The sequence below is a fragment of the Phoxinus phoxinus genome, assembly GCF_949152265.1.
Source record: "Phoxinus phoxinus genome assembly, chromosome: 7".
Taxonomy (NCBI): domain Eukaryota; kingdom Metazoa; phylum Chordata; class Actinopteri; order Cypriniformes; family Leuciscidae; genus Phoxinus; species Phoxinus phoxinus.
Genome location: NC_136882.1, coordinates 4,384,199 through 4,405,805, shown reverse-complemented (window position 1 = coordinate 4,405,805; position 21,607 = coordinate 4,384,199). Strand labels below are relative to the sequence as shown.

The 21,607-nt window shown below is 41.2% G+C and overlaps 1 protein-coding gene across 1 annotated transcript in view; it reads right to left on the bottom strand.

Moving 5' to 3' along the window:
* Positions 1–21,607, bottom strand: part of LOC307001927 (sacsin-like) — a gene marked incomplete at its 5' end in the record, with an annotated part of 39,202 nt that overhangs the window by 11,317 nt on the left and 6,278 nt on the right. Inside the window, 3 exons of the mRNA XM_079619007.1 lie at positions 93–181; positions 292–1,720; positions 17,675–17,821. Coding sequence (XP_079475133.1) covers positions 93–181; positions 292–1,720; positions 17,675–17,821 — 1,665 coding nt within the window. The remainder of the gene's footprint in view (positions 1–92; positions 182–291; positions 1,721–17,674; positions 17,822–21,607) is intronic.

Genomic DNA, 21,607 nt, shown 5'->3' with positions numbered 1-21,607 from the left:
ATAATTTAGACCAAATTTCACAAACATGTATAATAATATTTTCATATTATTATAAGCATTCACAATGATATATATGAAAGACAATTGCTTACTCATTGTTGCTAGTTTCCGTAGTTGCATAGTGCAAAAAGGGCTCAGATCGTTGCGTAAAAATCTTTCTTTACAAAATGGCAGCAATGTTCTAACAAAGAAAAAACAAACAAACTATTACAAATTATTAGTACTTTGAAAACACAATATAAACACTCTAAAGAGTTCAAGTAGGAAAGAGACAACTGTATCACACATTACCTTGGAAACTTCTCATTGTCGATCAAAACAGTGTTCTGCTCTTCATTGCTAAATGAAGTGAAGGTTCCATCACTGAGAGGCAGAAGCTTAAGACCTTGTAGTTCTGTGTACTTCTCATCACTGAGAGCAAATTCAAGAAGAGAGTATTTGTCATCTTCGGTTAGGTTTTCAGCCTTACTTCTGTGAAGGACATCTCTAACATAAGATGGAGTCACCCATGTCATGGTATCACTTTCAGGAAAGATTTCTTGAACATCTTTCAAAATATTTTCTGGGACTGTGACCAGGTTCTCTCCTTCAGCAATCAATAATCTTGATATCGCAGACATTGTGTCACTACATGTATTATTGACTGGAAAAATCGCATCTGAGGGAGACACCCAGATTTTCTCTACTCCGGCAAGGTGAAATATCTTGTATTCAGTTAGACCCTTCAGAGTGTCTGTTGCAACTTCATGCCACCTGTCTTTATGTACAGTCTTGGATAGGTCAGGCCAAAGATTGTACACAGTGGCAGCAGGCAGAGGGGAGTTTATGGATAACTGAATGGCATCCAGGATCATCATAAGATATACATGAGGAAGGATATGTTTTATAAGTAGCTCATTCCACTTTGCAGACTCGTCATTCTTCTGATCCTCCTCTTGCCACTTAATGAACCTCCGATTATCTGTCAGGCCAAAGCAAGCATTGATGTGAATGGGAAACCCAGTTTTGTTTGAGTCATTATTTGGAAGTGGCAGAAAGCAACTGAGTCGCCCATTGCAAAGCGATCTGTCTTCATCTATTCGAAAAGCTGCATCAACTTGAGGATAGAAGCTCAGCTTACTGGCTAGAGAGTCAATCTCTGGTATATATCCATCTTTCAGAAGGCAAGGTGTCACAAGCCACTGGGACCTTGTTTCTTCCATTTTCTGGGAAATATGTGATACCGTTTTGAAACAAGTTTTTCTGTCAAACGATTCCTGCTTGACATGAGAAAGGTCAGTGTCAAATTGATTTGATGCTGAAACTTTTAGCCTATTGCTGCAGAAACCATTGGTGTCAATATGGAGCAAAGTAATGGATGACACATTTCTCAGGAAAAGAAGACTGATGTCTGCATCAGCAATGAAACTGTCAAAAAGCTGTGTAACTTTTGTGGAGTCATACAAGTTATCGGAGATCTCAGAAGCCTCATTACGCAGAGGGAAGCGGAAAAGCGTTCCTTTGAAGTATTGCTCCTCACTGATGACCTTCTTCCAGGAACAACTGTTGACTTGACTGACTACATTTTGAAAGGGCTGGAACTGATCTCTCAAGTTAAAAAGTCTCTCTCTGTCCTCTTCATCATCTAAAGACCATCGATAGCCTTCTTCATCATCTCCAAACATCTTCTTTTGAGGGTCAAAAATGGCAAGGTGTTCAGAACTGAATACACATGGCAAGTCTGTAAATAAACAATAATACAGTTTTTCTCAATTGCTAAAACACTAAACCCTATTGTCTGAACCAAATGATTGAATCAATCACTCTTTTGGCAAAACCATAAGCACTTTTCACCTGTTTAGACACAACTTGCCAACACATTTTCATTGTGATGCACCCGTGTTGCATAATGGTGAGCACAGGTGACAAAAGTCAAACACAATTGAAGCACATGTGCCACCACTTGAACACAACAACTCAAAATTGATCACACTTGTGGCTAATGATGTGAGGGAATATACAGTAAGCCAGTTCAGAGAGCACTGGTTTGTGAGGCCCTACAATTGATACAGTATAAATCTGAGAGGAAGAGTTTGTGTGAGAGGAGGTCGAGGTGGTCAGCAAAGACAAAGAACAGTAATATCTGATGAAATAAGAGCTACTGTGATTGACCATGAGGGAGGCTGGACAAAGGGTACAACCAAACATCAGTAGATTCACTGGCCCTCATTTATCAATCTTGCGTCGAAACGGGCGTATATGTTGGCGTAAGATTATGCTTACACTCCTCTCACCGCCTGATTTATGAAGCTGTCCGTACCTTTGAAATCCAGGTGTACGCAAACCTGCCTCTTGATAAATGCCGCGGCTGAAAACGATCGTCATTAGATTAACACGCCCCTATATATTCACGTCTCCGCCTCCCCCACGCCCTCATTTTACGCCATGGACACACGGAAGACGGCAAAGAGGAGAAACTTCTCCGGTGGAAATCCAGTTTAAATCGCTGGTTGGTTGAGCAAATTACCTATCACAAACAATGCATTATTTTACAGCACGTGTTTTGAAACTATTAACGTTGAATTTCGTATGACGTCACATGTAATAGGGTGTACAATAGTGATGATGATGTGAATAATTGCATGACAATTTGTAATATTTTTCTTATTAGTAGCCTATTATGATTTTGATTAGCCTATTAATGACGCTTATTGTTATTTAGAAGAAGAATGTCTTTGTCATTATTATTATTTGTATTATTATTATTATTTAAAAGAAGAAGAATGTCAAATGTTTTGCGCTATTATCTAAATATCGATAAAAAACTATTGCGAAATGACGGCGTTTCCATTAACCGATGTTATGCAACTAAAACGTCCTTTTTTCTCGCGCGATAAGTCATTCCAAAAATCACGGCAACGGACTTGGTTTATATAATATCACAGCCACTGCATTAGACATTATTATTATTAATGGAAGGAGACGTAGGCTACGTGTTATCCAAGCATTAATGTCAGGGCCCTTATAGGCTAACTTTACTCCGAACGATAAGGAGTGTCTGGGTGTTTCCCCTCATTTCTGCTCTGAGGTTTTGATTGTGACATTTCTTTGAGGTTTATAATCCAGTATTCCTATAGGCTAATTATTGTTTATTTTATTAATTTAATAAAGAACTCTGTCTCTTATTCCAAAAGATCCATGTAGGCTACTTTTGTGTCTATTCGTTTTTCCTTTTTAAACACGTAATTGAAAAACGAAAAATTAACGGTTGTCTTTTTAAAACGCAAAGTTGAACACCAAAAGTTTAATTTGAACTGGCAACACCAACTGCTGCGCAAAACAGTAAATATCGACCAATTTTCTGATTTTTGTTTAATGACTTTTTGCCCCTTTATTAAACATGTAAAATATACACAAATTAATATGGAAAACATGTCGATTTTACTGGTTTTCTAAGGCCAAATTAGAATCTGGAATTGATATTTTCCCGCAGTGATGAATGAGAAGAGCCAATATTAAACTATTGTTTTCTAAGTCGGCTAAGATCTCCATCTTCGCTGTTAATGCGCTTTTAGAGAGAAATGCACCTTTCATACGGATTACTTAATCAGAACAAAATGTATTAGCTTTCGATTCGAATTTGTTCGTTTTAAAGTGGACATTTCAAGCTTTAGATAGGCTATATTTTGTTTCAGTTCTCGCGCTCCAGTTCACGGAGATCATGAAACTGATTGTTTTATTTTATTTTACAAAAGCACAACGTTTTCTTGTAGTTACAAATAATGTATTATTATTTTCAGTATGACCAGAAATGATGGAGTATTTTAAATTGTTTCACTATTGATAGGAAAAAGTGTTCGCGCGCGCGCCTCCGTGCCATCCAGTGCGCGTTCCACACTCCGCTCCACAAACCCTTGGATATGCGTCAAAATCTTGTGTTTATTTGTGATAATCTTAGTCCTGTATTATTATTGTCTAACCCGTATTATGAATGTCATTTGACGAATTGCTTTGTTCCTTTTTTGGATAAAAGCGTCTTCTAAATATAGCCTAGTAATAATGATGATAATTATTATTATTTGCGGACACGGACCCCAAACACACCGCGTCTTCAGGTGACTGTAAATGCGCAAAAACTGTTTCCATTGCAGTTTTGCGAAATATTCCTTTTTCGAATTGCCTGAAAAACCACCTCATGCGAGCGTAAAAACTTTTTTTGCGATAAACGCGAGTTTTTGCGAAATTGACGTGTTTCCATTGGGCGTATTTTCGAATCACAATTTAAATTTGCGCAATTTGAAGGGTAATGGAAACGCATTACTGAACCCAGTCCGTGCGCGCATGCCGGGCTTAACTCACAAAAAATAAACACTGAAGTTTATAATTTCTGTTTTTTTTTTTTTACAGGGTCATAATATATCATATCTTTAGTTTGTCAGTGCGTTTTGTGGTGTTAGGAATTGTTTTTCTGCGCATTTCAGCACTAACTCAAAACGTGCGTACATGTACACCACCTCCTGAGCTGGCGTAGGATTTGAGCGTGCCGTACGACAACGTCCATATTGATAAATCGCAAAGTCACCGTGGTTTTGGGTGTACGCCAGGTGTACGCTGGAAATTTGGTGTACGCACTTTTGATAAATGAGGGCCACTGTGTCCACCATAATCCGAAGATTTAGAGAGAACAGGTAATTACCTTTTTTTGACATTATAGTACAGTATGTAAATGTTGACAGCAATTACTGTATGACATACTATATACTGTAGCACAGTATATTGTAAGTATATATATGTTTCAGTACATCACTGTACCAATGTACTGTAGTATTGTAATGGAGGGTTGGTCTAACTGTTTGTAGGCCTAGTATTCCATGTATATTTTTTTGTAACTCCATTATCTCTTTTTGTAGAATTGAAAGACTGAAACAAGGTTTTATCTTACTGTACACAAGTGGCAAACGCATACGATTTCTGTTTTTACAAGTGCTACGTGTAAATGCACAAGATTTCTGTTTTTTCTTTTTGTACAAGTGCTAAATGCCCAGGTTTTTTTTGTTTTGCAACATGCATTTAGCCTACAGTGAACAATACACATTTATTTATCCAGCTTCATGCCCTGAGCATTGTGTTTTCTATTTTTCTACGTAGTCTTTAGTGAACTTTTTGTGAAAAATATTTTAAAACTTTTTTTTTAATGGTGGCGGGGAAAGAGTTAAATTTATACAAATTCTCACTATTTTGTCTAAACAGATTAAAGATGCAACTGTAAAATCAGTGGCGGTTCTACATAGAATTAGACCCTGGGCGAGACCCCCTTCAAAAAATATAAATTACTGACATTTACAAAGCACATTAGCTTATCTTTTATTATTAATAGTAAAATTCGGTCCGATTTTCCCATTGCGTCTGTCGTTGCTATGCAACTATGAACTGCGCTCTCCACAACGACAAATACGTTTTAGTAGCTAATGGATTTCCACCACTGAAAAACGCTTGCTGAAGCTCTGCTACAAGATTTATTTACGGAGAAGAGAAAGACACCCACAGTGTTTGGGTGCACCCCCATACTGAAAAGTTTAGATTTTTTCATCTCGTTGCCCCTGGAAAAAAGTGCTGCATTTTATAATTTAAACATGTGACTTTTCATGAAAATTCTATAATCCAAGATGACCGCCAACATTTGATGTCATAATATGCAAATTAGATGGGAAACTGTAATCCCTACATAAACTTTGGGTCATCCTTAATATTTCTCTAATTTACAAAAAGTCTCTATCTTTTATCACTTTTAAGATATAGCCTTTTGAAATTAAGATGTCAAAATCGAACGTTTTAGGGAAAAAACTGGCGCCTAAAGGGTTAACATACATTTTAAAGCAGTTCCCCGTTTCTCACACCATACTGCAAATGGCAAAACACATGACATTCCTTTGCAATATTCTAAAAGTTAATGAAAAATAAAACAAGTCAATGAAACATAAAATCTTGCCATAACACTACTTAATTAAATTTGTACCACTGTACCACTGTAGTTGAGGTCAAGAAAAATATTCATGACACAGTTATAATGCCTCATGACAGCCGATGTCAAAACCAATTGTTGTTGTCTTAGCAATGTCAAGTCATCATTACCAAGACCCTGATAGGTTATGATGTATTGGTTTATGTCAAGTTGTCATAACAAAGACATCTCAAACAATGTCATATTTGCATTAAAAATGTCATAATTGAGCGAATGACACTTAATGAAAGTTGTCATAAACATGCATAACACCTCCTTCATATTCATGATATGTGTCATGTCATGATTATGAAGGTGTCATGTCAGTCTTATGCACACCCCTTCAAGTGAAGTGTTACCAACTAGGGATATAAAAACTAATATATAGGCCTATAAGCAAAATATATTTCACTTAAACAATTACAGATTAACAAAACGAAAGGAATAATTATGCTGAGTTCTACCAGAAAGACTCAGGAGATAAATTGATATAACAGCGTATATTTATTAACAGCCCAGCAAGCATAAATTTATAAAGTTCTTTGGCGTAGGCCCCGTCCTTAGAGAGCAATGCGAGGGTAACGGAATCTGCATATCCTGCCTGAAGACGAAGGCAGGGGCGCAGCCGACCCCCCCTGGAGGTTAAGGAAGGGACCATCCTGGTGGTGGTGGGGAGGATGAGGGGGAAGGTACCATCTTGGTGGTGGTGGTGGTTGGGGAGGATGGATGTACTTGGCAGCGTCAGCATCTGCGAACTCAGACGAATGTAAGTACCGATCTTTTATACTGTGAGTGTTAGCACATGATTGGTTAGAAGTGAAGTATTACGGGGCGCGCTGATTGAGTCTTCCTGGCAGAACTTATGCTAAAGCTTCCATTTTCGGTTCATTGTGACCGATTCCAATGTTCAAGGAAAGGAAACTGAGAGAGGCATCCTACTTGTTTTCTGTATTTTACAAAAGCTTTACAGTTTTGAATCCTGTACTGCTTCTATCCATGTGACCATAAATTACGGAGTGACAGGTTCCCCAGAAGGAAAAAAAAATCCCATGATCGCACCGGCGCCTCAACATATTCTAGCATTGCTAACTTGAAATTTCAGCCTGTTCATTATCAAAATAAAATACAGTCAACCAAACATATAGAAAGTTACACTGCTCAATTTAAATAGTCCGTAGTACGATCTGTTCCATGCAGCGTGACCTCCGCCTCACTGTGCTGTTAAGGATGATGTTTTACGTCGATAATGCGGGTACAAGTACAAAGCCTACAAAGTTTACATAATAGTTTAGCATCCAAATACATCGCGAATATGAAAACATTTGGATTCATGCCGAATGAGAGAGGTAGGCTTCAGTTTCACTTTATATTAATTTGTTGTGGCTTGACGTTTATATAGCCTGAATACTGTTAACTTTAGAAGATTTGTTATGGAGTGAGGAGAATTAAAATAGCCTATTTTATGGTGTTTGTAATGTTTGTTAACATTTTGCTTTATTTACCGTTTTTTTTACATTATTGCTATACGCGACATAATTTTTTCTCTCAAAAATGTTTTTTAGATGAGTATATATATATATATTTTTTTTTTTTTTTTTTTGTGCCGGGAGGAGCAAACGACAGACACAGTGGGAGTGGTGTCAAGCATCGGAGAGGCATTTATTAACAGAAAGAAACATAAAATGTAAAAGATGGGGAAATAAAGTGTTAAAAATAAAAGGGGATCTGGTGTCCTCGTTGTGTCAGGGAATCGTGAAGGATGGGAAGTGAAGAGATTGGATGGGTCCAGGTAAGGGGGCGGTGTCCGGCGGTCGCACGCGCTTCTCTCTCTGGTCTGAGGCGCAAGGGGCGGCGGCTTCGGCATCGCGGCTTGTCCTCTTTATCTATGACAACTTGAGGAGAATAGCGGCCCGGCCTCCTAGCCTGTCAGCGGCATCACGCATGGTTCTCCGTTCAGACCACGGGTCCGGCAACTCACAACTCTGTCGGCGCGGGAATCCCTCCATGCTCCCTTTCTGGACCCATGAGGACACCAGCGTGCATGCACGGGGAAGAGACCCGTCTTTCAAGGAGAGGCGCGCTCAGCATTTAACAGCGGCGGTGATGAGGCTTCATATTCTTCAGGTGTTTCTCATCCCACGCCCCCGATTCTCCTCTTCAATGCCCCTCCTCTCCAATCACACCCACTCCAGTCGGGAACCTGGCGAAGGGCGGCGAATCAAAGTCCGCGTGAACCGGAAGTTGCAAACGACTTTTCTCCAGTATTGTGATGTATTTCCAAGTGAAAGGGAATATTGAACAGAGGGCAATGTTTTACTTTAGCGCTCCTCCTCTCCATGTCTGCCCATAGCAGAGTAACGGTTTGAGGGAGTGGTTAAGCGCTGTGGCGAGCAGGACGATGTCGAGGGACGTGAGAGAGCGGCGCGAGACCGGTGGCGTGATTTCTCTCACGTATCTCTCACATAGAAGCGGAAGCATAAAAGGAGGAGCGACGACAGTGAAGACCAAGGGAGAAAATCAGGCCTGTTCCTCTCTCGCTCTTCACTGTCGTCGCTCCTCCTTTTATGCTTCCGCTCCTACGTGAGAGATACGCGAGAGATGCGACACGGCTACCGGAGCCGATCCGGTGCCCATTCTAGTCAATGCTTGTGTCAGAAGCTTCCCAGAAGCGGCTTTCTATGCCGCTTCGCTAAATATAGGCGCCAGTCTATTTTTGATAGACGCACCGGTAATACAAAGTTGAACCGGAAATACAAAATAAAAGTAAAAAAAACCCTGTCAATTTCAAAATAAACACCCTGTGCAGACTCCCAATTGTATTGCACACCAATATATCCTTGGTAAAAACCATTGACTGTGAGGTAGAAACCCAAAAATCCAGAAAAAACACGTCGAACTGGCAAATCACGTGGTCTCGCGCAACCAGTCGCTTCGCTTCTGAAATGCTCCTGGTGTGAGTTGTCACCGCGTGGAGGACAGAATAAAACCATGTCAGAGCCGTAATGCGCCGCAGAAGTGTGCAGTGTAAATGAGGGGTTATTTACACTGCATACGTGTGCGGCGCATTACGTCAAAAATAGACTAGGCGCCTTTATTTAGCGAAGCTTCGGAAACGCGCCGCGTCGCGGCCGGTGTAAACACAAGCATTGACTAGAATGGGCGCGATCAGCTCCGGTAGCCGTGTCGCAGTCGTAAAAATGAGTGCATTTACACTGGGAGCAGGAGCAGCGCGCGAGCGTGGAGCAGGAGCGGCGGGTCAGCAGCAGTGCCGCGATCATTTCGGCGCTGAGTCTATTTTTTCTGCGCCGCTCACGCTACATTAAAGTGATAGCACACTTTTGATGGACAAAATAAATATGATTTCACACAAAAAGTGCCCAAAATGCACATAATTTGCATGTCTAGTGTGTTTTAACAAGAACTGCCGTAGGCTATGTCAGAAAAGAAAGTGAAGACTCAAAAATATTTATTTAGGCTTTAGAAAATTTACCCATTTAAACTTGTTTTTATTTCAGTTCGGGTGAAAGTAGGCTAATGGTTATGATAATAAAAATAAATAAATAAATAAAGTACACTAGCCACCATCGCCTTCGTTCCCTGGACATTATCCATCACCACTCTCACGGTCTCTGAACTCTCTCTTTAATAAATATCTTTGTACTTGCTACTGAATCATCTTCGTCAGTTCCTTACAGCGCTATGTTTCAGGAATGGCACAAAGGTGTGTGACTGTTCAAGTCTCTGTCTTTAGATCAGTGTGTTCAATAATGTGTTTTTTTGTCCTTTGTTGTGTATCTTTGGATTATGTTGTGTTGTAAATAAATAAATAAATAAAAAAGCCATTATTTTTTAAATTCACTCCATTCTTTGTGCAAGGTTCCTCATAGGACCTGATAGCACCTGATAGGGCAATTATGGGAGGGCCTTTGTCATTCTCAGGTGTGAAACACTCAATAGTCATGATGATTCACGCCTATTATTACATTTTAGGCTACATATACAGAAGACAAAACTTACAAAAAAGAAACAAAGCAATTCGTCAAATATCAGTCATAATACAGTGCTAAGATTATCACAAATAAACAAAAGATTTTGATGCACGTCATTTGATGCAGTTATTGAGAAATCTACATATACAGTCACTTAAAATATGATTTAATGGTTTATCACTTTTGACCAATAGGTGGCGCAATTACGAAATTGATGTGGTGTGGTCAGAGTGAGGTGACAACAACACAGACAACGTTTGGTTTTTAATATGTCAAGGAATTGCAAGGATACAGCCTCAGAGTCATTTTGGCATCATGCCTCAACTTTGTCATTGCAGTATACGAAAACGGTAACATCTAATGACACAAAATCCATAACTTTTTGTTGCCGTGGTCTGGAGATGATATGATTCAATTTTGGGTTCAAATCGGACAAACTGTCTAGGTGGAGTTCGAAAAAGTATGTATTGAATGAAAATCAAGATGGCGGACAGGAAGTTCGGACAAATATGGCAAACTTGGTATCTATGTTCTCGGCGTGACCCAAGATTTCATTGCAATAGGCTAATTTATTCAAAATTTATTAACATTTTTGGAAATTTCCTTATAACTTTTGACCAAAAGGTGGAGCTGCCCCGAAACATTTTGAGTACTTTCAGGGCATGGTGCGAAGACACTTGCATTAGTAAAGTGCAGCATTTAATATCATGATATAATAATGTAATTACTGCCAATTTCCTTGTTTTGTTCTATTATTCTATGCAGTTCCACCGATTTTTTTGTCTGTCCTCAGAGTGCCACCATACATAAGCGTGTGAAATTTGGTGAAAATATCTCATTTCGTTTAGGAGTTAGACATTTATATGTATGAACCCAATGAGAAAAATGGGTTTCACTTTATTTTGATGGTCCCTTTAACACATTTTGTTGACTATTAGTAACGTTGCACCTACATGTCAACTAACTCTCATTAGAGTGTTAGTAGAGTATTAGTAGACTGGTAGGGTTAGGGTTGGATTAAGATGACATGTTGTTGTGTTTTCTGTGGAGTTCCGTCATTTGTGAACTTTTATTACTTTTTATTTACAAGTTTAATCAAATGTTTATCTTAAACCAGAGCTACAATGTTGCAAGTAACACTTATGGAGAAACGTTTGAGGTTTAGTAGCCTAATAGTGTAGTGCCTCTTTAAGAGAGGAGTGTGCTGTGAAACATGTGAACGGTGTTTACTACGTGAAAAGGAAGAGCCATTCATTTAGTTTGTAATGACTTTCAACCCGGTGTGCAGCCACTTGGTAAGCTCTCTTAATTTCAAATGTTTTCTTGTCTGCTTTTACAATGTACGCTTCATGTTGTCTGCTGTCGCCATGCTATGTTGTTGTACTGTGTTTATGTCCGTTTCACGTTAAAGATAACGCTATGCTCCGGTAGATCTAAGCAGTTTAGTTAACTGATAAAGATAACGCTATGCTCCGGTAGATCTAAGCAGTTTAGTTAACTGATAAAGATAACGCTATGCTCCGGTAGATCTAAGCAGTTTAGTTAACTGATAAAGATAACGCTATGCTCTAAAGTTATAAGTTGACGAGGTGGCGTAGCCGTGGGACATAAAGCTAACATTTAAACTTACTTATAACATTGCTATACCTTACGTGTCCATTCGTGTTTATTTTCTTTAGCTTTATAAATATTTGATGAAGTATGAATTGCTGACCGGTATTTAATGTAAGTAACGTTGTTCTTCCTGGTTTGCCGCCGGGCATTTTGGGAACTGTAGTTTCCAGCTGTAGTTTCCTGCTTGCAGAAAAGACTTCTTGCATAGGTTTTGGTAGGACTTGAGTATGGTGCATAATGTTTGAAGTGTGAAGCGTGTACATGAAAATTATGAAATGATTATTATTATAATTATAGTATATTAATATTATTATATATTTGTATTTTGATTAATGTTATTTATTGTTATTGGGCTATTGACGTAAAGAACTGGGGCTGTTTGTAGTATGCACATGAAAATTGAAACTTTGTATTTCTTATTATTTCAGGTTTATTACCTGGTTATCCTTTGTGAAAAAATAAACAAACAAATGTGGAACAACGAGTAATATCCTTCGCACACTGGGTTGACCTTTCCGTGGGAAGAACACAGAACACATGCAGTTGCAAAGTTACTTATAGCCAGTTGAATGTCTTTTGGGGAACCATCACAATAAAGAGTTAGCAGATATTAAGCAGACAGTCTATTAATCCTCTAATGAGAGTTAGTTGACATGTATTTGCACAGTTACTTATAGTCAACGAAATGTTCAAAAGGGACCATCAAAATAAAGTGTTACCGAAAAATGACCCACACCTGACTTTGATTAGTTTTTTTGCCACTTACTATCAATATTTTGACATTTGGGCATTAGCGTATAGCCAGCGACCTGTTTCCAAATTTCCTACGGTGGTTTTGTCTCGATCGGACTGGCGGTTTCGAAGATATTCGCAAATGTTTAAGTGCTAAATCACAATGTTGTACTTGTCACAGTGTCTGGTTTGTGTATCCCCGGGTATCCACTAGAGGTCCTCGTCCCCCACGGTGTCTGTCACATTATGAACTGCATTCCCCACAATCCTTGTCTGCACTAATCACTGTTCACTGCACTCAGCTGTTCCCCGTCATCATTGTTCCCAGCTGTTCCCTGTTTCATTGTTAGTTCTGTGTGTATATATACCCTGTCTGTTTCAGTGTTTGTCACAGAGTCCTTGTTTAATGTCCCCACACTTCCGTTCCTGTTTCTGCCTGTTTCTTGTGTCTGTTGGATTGCTTTACTGGATTTTGACCCTTGCCTGGACTGTTTTGTGAGTAACGGATTTCCCTCAAATAAAGACACATTTACTGCATTTGGATCTTCTCCTGTGTTTCTGGGTGTGGATCGTGACAGAAGGACTCCGTCAAGCCTAGATCCAGCAGTATGAGTTCCAGCTTCTCTTCCCCAGCCATCGAGCGGGAGAGGAGGGATTGTTTTAAGGGGACCCGTCTGGTTATTTTTCGTGGGACCCGGGGAGGTCACAGAGGAGGAGGAGGTGGTCGAGAACAAGGCCAACACCACCCTCCACCTTGGCCCCCCTTCGGCCCTGGGTTGGTGAGATCCAGCCCAGAGTTCCACCCTCCGCTGATTTCGCCCAGCCCAGAGCTCTGTTCGCCGTGGTGCCCGTCCAGTCCGGAACCGGCACATTTTCGTCAGAAACGGCGGAGGAGGAAGACCTTCAGCCTCCCCAAAGACCCGGAGGCCGTCCCCTCCGAGCAGCCCGCTGTCGTCCCGGAGGCCGTCCCCTCCGAGCAGCCCGCTGTCGTCCCGGAGGCCGTTCCCTCCGAGCAGCCCGCTGTCGTCCCGGAGGCCGTCCCCTCCGAGCAGCCCGCTGTCGTCCCGGAGGCCGTCCCCGAACAGCCCGCTGTCGTCCCGGAGGTCGCCCCGGGGCTGTACACCATTAGTCCTGCCACGGCAAGGAGGGCTGTCTTCTTTTTTTATGTGGTGGTTGTACTGCACGCACAGAGGAAGCACATGAGTTCCGCCCAGCCAGAAACTTCTCACGTCACGCCTGCCGAGCCTGAGCTTCGCGTCACGCCTGCCGTGCCGGAACAGCCCGCTGTCGTCCTGGAGGCCGTCCCCGAACAGCCCACCATCAGTCCTGCCACGGCCAAGAGAGCGGTCTTCCTTTGTTATGCGGTGGCGGTACTGCATGCGTGGAGGAGGCACAGGCTGTCTGCCATTCCAGAGACTGTCCACTTCACGTCTGCTGTTCCAGAGCCGGAGCCAGTGTCTGCTGTTCCAGAGCCGGAGCCAGTGTCTGCTGTTCCAGAGCCGGAGCCAGTGTCTGCTGTTCCAGAGCCGGAGCCAGTGTCTGCTGTTCCAGAGCCGGAGCCAGTGTCTGCTGTTCCAGAGCCGGAGCCAGTGTCTGCTGTTCCAGAGCCGGAGCCAGTGTCTGCTGTTCCAGAGCCGGAGCCAGTGTCTGCTGTTCCAGAGCCGGAGCCAGTGTCTGCTGTTCCAGAGCCGGAGCCAGTGTCTGCTGTTCCAGAGCCGGAGCCAGTGTCTGCTGTTCCTGAGCCGGTGCCCGTGTCTGTTGCAGTTCCTGAGCCGGTGGTGTCTGTTGCAGTTCCTGAGCCGGTGGTGTCTGTTGCAGTTCCTGAGCCGGTGGTGTCTGTGACTGTTCCTGAGCCGGTGGTGTCTGTTGCAGTTCCTGAGCCGGTGGTGTCTGTTGCAGTTCCTGAGCCGGTGGTGTCTGTTGCAGTTCCTGAGCCGGTGGTGTCTGTTGCAGTTCCTGAGCCGGTGGTGTCTGTGACTGTTCCTGAGCCGGTGGTGTCTGTTGCAGTTCCTGAGCCGGTGGTGTCTGTTGCAGTTCCTGAGCCGGTGGTGTCTGTGACTGTTCCTGAGCCGGTGGTGTCTGTTCCAGTTCCTGAGCCGGTGGCGTCTGTTCCAGTTCCTGAGCCGGTGGTGTCTGTGACTGTTCCTGAGCCAGGGTCTGTCCCTGTCCCTCCTTGGTCTTCACCGCCATGGCCGCCCGAGTGGTCGTCTTCACCCTGGTCGTCTCCGCCATGGCCGCCCGAGTGGTCGTCTTCACCCTGGTCGTCTCCGCCATGGCCGCCCGAGTGGTCGTCTTCACCCTGGTCGTCTCCGCCGTGGCCGCCCGAGGGGTCTTCTCCGCTGTGGCCGCCCGAGGGGTCTTCTCCGCTGTGGCCGCCCGAGGGGTCGTCTCCGCCCTGGCCACCCGATGGACTGTCTGCTTCGCCCTGGCCGCCCGATGGACTGTCTGTTTTGCCCTGGCCGCCGCTTAAGCCGTTCCCCCTTGTTCCTGTTCCCCTCCACGGACCTGGCCCTCCATCCCACCCCCTGATCCTCCACCTTTCCACCTTCCGCCTGTACTCTTGTTTTATTTGTTATGTCTTGGAGCGTCTGGTAGCCGCTCCGTAGGAGGAGGGTTATGTCACAGTGTCTGGTTTGTGTATCCCCGGGTATCCACTAGAGGTCCTCGTCCCCCACGGTGTCTGTCACATTATGAACTGCATTCCCCACAATCCTTGTCTGCACTAATCACTGTTCACTGCACTCAGCTGTTCCCCGTCATCATTGTTCCCAGCTGTTCCCTGTTTCATTGTTAGTTCTGTGTGTATATATACCCTGTCTGTTTCAGTGTTTGTCACAGAGTCCTTGTTTAATGTCCCCACACTTCCGTTCCTGTTTCTGCCTGTTTCTTGTGTCTGTTGGATTGCTTTACTGGATTTTGACCCTTGCCTGGACTGTTTTGTGAGTACGGATTACCCTATTAATAAACTGCTATTGGATCTTACCTTTTCCCTTGTGTGTGTCGTGACAGTACTAGCCATAAGGCAAAAAATAGCATATTTGGTATCGTTGGACTCGGCAAGGATTCATGAATCTAAAGAGATGAAAATAGGTCAAGCACACCCAGAGTTATAAGCATTTGAAAATGTGATTTTACTACAAGGTGGCGCTGGTTCGAAACTTCTCAGGCTCCTTCAGAGCTTCGTACTGATTACCCACACTGTAAACGATTTATGTTGTTTTCACAGTATTATACTGTTTTAATCAACAGTTTATTGCTGTATAACCTTAGTACAGTATGTTACTGTAGATTTTTTTGTTTTCACAGTATTTAGTATTTTCAACTGTTCTGTACTGTGCACACAATTGACAGTTAGTTACTGTAGATTTGCAATGCATTCTGGGAAATTATCAGTTACTGTAAATCTAAATACAGCAGTGCAAATTGACCGCGAAAAACACCACACAACATTTTTCAGATAAAATTGCTAGCCAACTAACGTTATTCTTACATAAAGCACTGGGTGACCATAACACTCTTAATTTCTATCAGTGGGGGGTGCATGAGAGCACATTTTTAAAAATAGTGTTCTGTAATGTCAGCTGCATCGTGTCTTCTCTGCCGACCTGGAACTCATGTGGTGAGTAATAAATCTTAATATTTTCATGCATACATGGATTCTAGCTTATAACTTCAATGTTAGTTGAATAGCTGACCGCATATTCAAGGTATTTCATTTATTCTCAACATTTCTGTGTTTCAATGTAGTTTGGAACATGTTAGCCTTCTGTAAATTTAAATACATTAATACGAAATGACCGTGAAAAACAACCACAAACTCCCATTTTATGAAGAACTTCAGTTTTCTGAGCAACTTTGAGAGCCTTTGCCTCGTGTCGCTGTCTGCCTGCAAAGTTTTCGCCATAAATATCTGGTTAGTGATGAATCTTTATTTTTTTATGCAAACCAAAATGTCAGTTAGTTTAAGAACTCCCCGAGGCTTTGTTGTTAGCTGTATAGCCTAAGTTAGAAGCGCATTTCCTTCATGTTAATAGCTTATACTTGATTAGTAAATGTGATTTTATAAACCTAGATTGCATAATGTAGCCTCTTAAGGTCAGAATTTAGTTAATTTGTTACGTTGTCTGTGCGCATTCATTATTTATAGGGTTGGGAATTGAAAATCGATCAATGTGTCCTGAAATCTGATAACGTTACCCAAGGTTAGGATTCGGATAATATTTATGAAATTTAAATTTCGATTCCTCTTTTTGATTCACGTGCTTTTACACGTCTGTGAGGACCTGACCTGGCGATCTGCCAGGACCTTCCGCGCTCATTTTAACTTCAGTTTATCTGATGGACAGCGAGAAGCGCTTATAACTGTGCATTTTTGTCCGAAAACAAAGCTAAGCGTGACATTTATTGTCTGCTACGATATCGTAATTGTTGTTTTAACTATATGCAAACTGTTACTTTTCGAACAAAATACGCCTTGAGAGTCCACATGCTTAAACTGCGTGATGAAGCCGATTATAATACAGCTAGAATGACTATAAGGAAAGACATGGAGGCAAAAATGCTCCGCAAGAGTTGTTGTTATATTCTTACACTTTTGTTACAAAATTATTTATATTAGTAACACCAAGGGTTTTGCATAAGTGATGGTTTAGAGTTGGTCTCTGCTACATATGTGATCACTCTTCGTTTAGTTGAAAAATATGTTTTACAAATGGTCATCATCAATTGTAGAATGGGACTGGGTGTGTGACACAGAGAACCATCTCAGACAATGGGGTGTCACAACTTCATTATTAACACACAGACCACAGCTGTTGCAACAAGAGCAACTTAATTTGCATGAAGAGGGGTGAACTAACAGGATAAACGGTTTAAGATTTGGATGTTCTGGGTTCATTCTGATGCCGATGAACCCAAGGTGCTTCGTGTACCTTGCCACTGCTGTGCTGTAATAAACTTCATTTTTGAGATCTTCGACGTCCACATCATTTTTTCTTACACTTTGAATTATATAAGTGGCAAATTGATAGATTCATGTTATGTTTATTTTATTTTATAGAAAACAAGAAAAGGAATGATTTAATGATTTAGGGCAGTTTAAACATATTGTCAATCTAGACAATTATACTAATATAAGGTTTGTCTATATTCTAAATTAATATGAATGAATATGACAATATTTTCAATGATTTTAATCATACACCCATCGAGGAGGAGTACCGGAACTAAAATTTTTCCACTTCAAGCATTGACGCTACATAAATCAACAAGTGATATTGTAGGATTTCTAATCAGCAGGCACTTAGAAAAATACCCCAAAAGGTTATAAGAACCAATCTGTTAATGTAGTGTATTTCACCTGTAATGTGATAAACGGAGTTGAAGCCGATCCCAAATCTCCCGACTTTTGTGGGATCATCCTGCTTGATGCTTCTGCCAACTCTCTGGATTCCCTCCCAGTCTTCCTCTGTGAACGCTGCATCATTGAAGGCATAGAGAGCCGGTCCTGCCAGATCAAAGATGCAAACAGATGATCATACAAAAATGGCCAAATAACTTTGAAAATGACACACTTTGCCTATAGCACAGTAAAGACTTTCAGTATCTTTTCGAATACTGGTCATGATGACAAATAAAAGTGAATTGTGTGCATCATACTGTATTTACTGAATTCCCTTATTTTCAGCTCATTTTATTTTATTTTAGGACAAAACAGTAATTTTGACCTGGAATTGAGATACAATAATGGTGACCGGAGCCTTTCAAATGAGGAGAAGCACAGATGGCAGTTATTAATGGCAAAGTGAGTCTAATTTATTATTTTGGTTGCTCCTAAAGCACATAAGCTTCCAGCTATCATCATCTATTATCTGTAAGACAACAGAAGGAAACAGACAGGTAAGTGAATCAACAGATGTTTATTTAAGCAGAGAGTGGACGATAGCAGGAACCAGGTGATAGAGAGTCGAAGATACCAGGTGAAGATATGATGGCAGGAAATATTAGACAGTGACTTAGCTTAAGGGTAGTGAATGTTCTTGTAATGGCTGTAACACAGTCTCACCCCAAAACGTCACATACTGACGCGTCTTGACCATTCGGCAACATACGACGAAAAAGGTACCCTTTAGGATTGTTTAAGGATTGTTTAAGCAGAACAATCCTTCCAACCACTATAGATAGATTCTTGAATAGCTTACCTGATCTATCTCCGCTCCTCAGTGAACCCAAACAAACAGAGGAACTAGAGGAAATGACTAGCAGTATGAGCACCATTTTCTCTAGTACATTAGAAACTGTTGCACCAATTAGATTAAAAAAGGTTAGAGAGAAAACTAAAGCACCATGGTACAACAGTGCTACGCATGTTATCAAGAGAGAAACTCGTAACTTAGAGCGCAAATGGAAACAAACTAATCTAGAGGTCTTTAGAATCGCGTGGAAAGACAGTATGTCACGTTATAAAAAGGCTCTAAAAGCAGCCAGGTCTGAGCATCTCCGCAAACTAATAGAAAACAACCAAAACAATCCAAGGTTTTTATTTAACACTGTGGCTAGATTAACAAATAAACAGACATCACCTGAACAAAATATTCCGTTACATTTTAATAGTAATGATTTCATGAATTTCTTCTCTGAGAAAATAGAAAGCATCAGAAACACAATTGTAAATGTACAATCTTTGACAGCGTCTTATGATTCAGCCTCAATTATCGCCCCTCAAGAACAACTACAGCGCTTTACAACTATAGGACAGGAAGAGCTGAATAAACTTATCACTGCATCTAAACCAACAACATGTTTATTAGATCCAATACCCACTAAACTACTGAAAGAAGTGTTACCTGTAGTGGAAGAGCCTCTTCTCAATATTATTGACTTGTCTCTATCTTTAGGACATGTTCCAAAAACATTCAAGCTGGCAGTTATAAAACCTCTTATTAAGAAACCACAATTAGATCCAAATAACCTAGCAAATTACAGACCCATTTCAAATCTTCCATTTATGTCTAAAATACTAGAAAAAGTTGTGTCCGCTCAATTGTGCTCTTTCTTGCAAGAAAACGATATCTATGAAAAGTTTCAGTCAGGATTCAGGCCACATCATAGCACAGAAACTGCGCTGGTTAAAATTACAAATGATTTACTTTTAGCTTCTGACCAAGGCTGTATCTCAATACTAGTTTTACTCGATCTTAGTGCTGCGTTTGACACTATAGATCATAAAATACTCTTAGATCGACTTCAAAATTACACTGGTGTTCAGGGACAGGCATTAAGCTGGTTTAGATCGTACCTATCAGACCGTTACCATTTTGTCCATTTAAATGGGGAAAAATCAAAGATAACGTCAGTAAATTATGGAGTGCCGCAGGGATCTGTATTAGGCCCCCTGCTATTTTCAATTTATATGCTGCCACTTGGTAATATTATAAGAAAACATGGAATAAGTTTCCACTGTTATGCTGATGACACTCAATTATATATTTCATCTAGACCAGATGATAACACTAAATTATCTAAAATGACAGAGTGTGTTAAAGATATAAAATATTGGATGACGTGTAATTTTCTTCTATTAAACTCAGATAAAACGGAGGTATTACTGATTGGTCCAAAAAACTGCCCACAAAACCTCTTACAATACAACCTTAATCTAGATGGACGTCCTGTTACTTTATCCTCTACAGTAAAAGACCTGGGTGTTATACTAGACCGCAACTTGTCTTTTGAAAATCATATTTCAAATGTCACAAGAACAGCCTTTTTCCACCTTAGAAACATTGCTAAGCTACGTAATATGCTATCAGTTTCTGATGCAGAAAAGTTAGTTCATGCATTCATGACCTCGAGACTAGATTACTGTAATGCTCTATTAGCTGGTTGTCCTGCATCCTCAGTAAACAAGCTACAGTTAGTCCAAAATGCAGCTGCTAGAGTTCTTACTAGGTCAAGAAAATATGATCATATAACACCAATTTTATCATCTCTACACTGGTTACCTATTAAGTTCCGTATCAATTACAAAGTATTGTTACTGACCTATAAAGCCCTAAATGGTTTAGCTCCTGTGTATTTAAGAGATCTTCTATCGCCATATATTCCATCGCGCTCTTTAAGATCGCTAAATTCGAGGCTTCTGGTCGTACCTAGGATATCTAAGTCCACTAAAGGAGGGAGGGCGTTTTCACATCTAGCTCCTAAACTCTGGAATAGCCTTCCTGATACTGTCCGAGGCTCAGACTCGCTCTCCCAGTTTAAAACTAGATTAAAGACGCATCTCTTTAGCCAAGCATTCACATGATGCATCTCATACCTTTTATACTACAGTTCAATCAGATCAAATGCATTCATATTAAGAACAGCAGCTACGCTAATTATTTCCCATCTGCCTCTTTTGTTGTTATCTCGGGACGCCTGTCCCGAGATAACTCAAATAGAGTTTGTCAGCTCCAGTTAGTATCCAGCCTCTCATGGAGACTTCAGATGCCCCAACGCCTGTGATGAGACGACTCGACGCCTGTGAAGAGACGACCCAACGCCGGCGATATGTTATGCCCTAAATTTCATGATTAACTAACTGTATTTTTGTATGTATATTTTTGAAATGCATTTTCTGTAAAGCTGCTTTGAAACAATGTGTATTGTGAAAAGCGCTATACAAATAAACTTGAATTGAATTGAATTGAATATGTGACGATTCGGGAATGGTTGGGTTTAGGTATGCGGTAGGGTACCGCTAGAAGGCGCTGCTGGTGCGCTTATGTCTGCGTCTCATATGGACGTTAAAGGGTACCTTTTTCGTCGTATGTTGCCGAATGGTCAAGACGCGTCAGTATGTGACGTTTTGGGGTGAGACCGGGCTGTAATGGCAGAAGAAAACCGAGAAACGAATCCAGGCGGAGGATGTGACAGTACTTCCCCCTCCCGGAAAGCGTGTCCTTGCACAAAAATGGTAAAGTGGGGTGGGAGGGTTGGCACCTCGGAGGCTGGCTAGGAGTGGCTCTGGCTCTGGACTCGACGAGGGGAGTCGACTCTGATTAGAAGTGCGGTTAGGATTAGAGAATCAGGTACTGACTTCAACGAGGGGGGTAATAATTTGGCAGGGAGTCAAAATTCAGCACAACATCTGTTAAATGTTCTGAGCGAAACGAACCATCATCCCCAGATGTGATTCCGCATGCATTTCTACGCCGAAACGAACCATATCCCCAGATGTGATTGAAAAACACGCCAAAAAGCGATTATGCGTCTTGATAGCATGCCGAATGGAATACGAATTGGCGTGTCA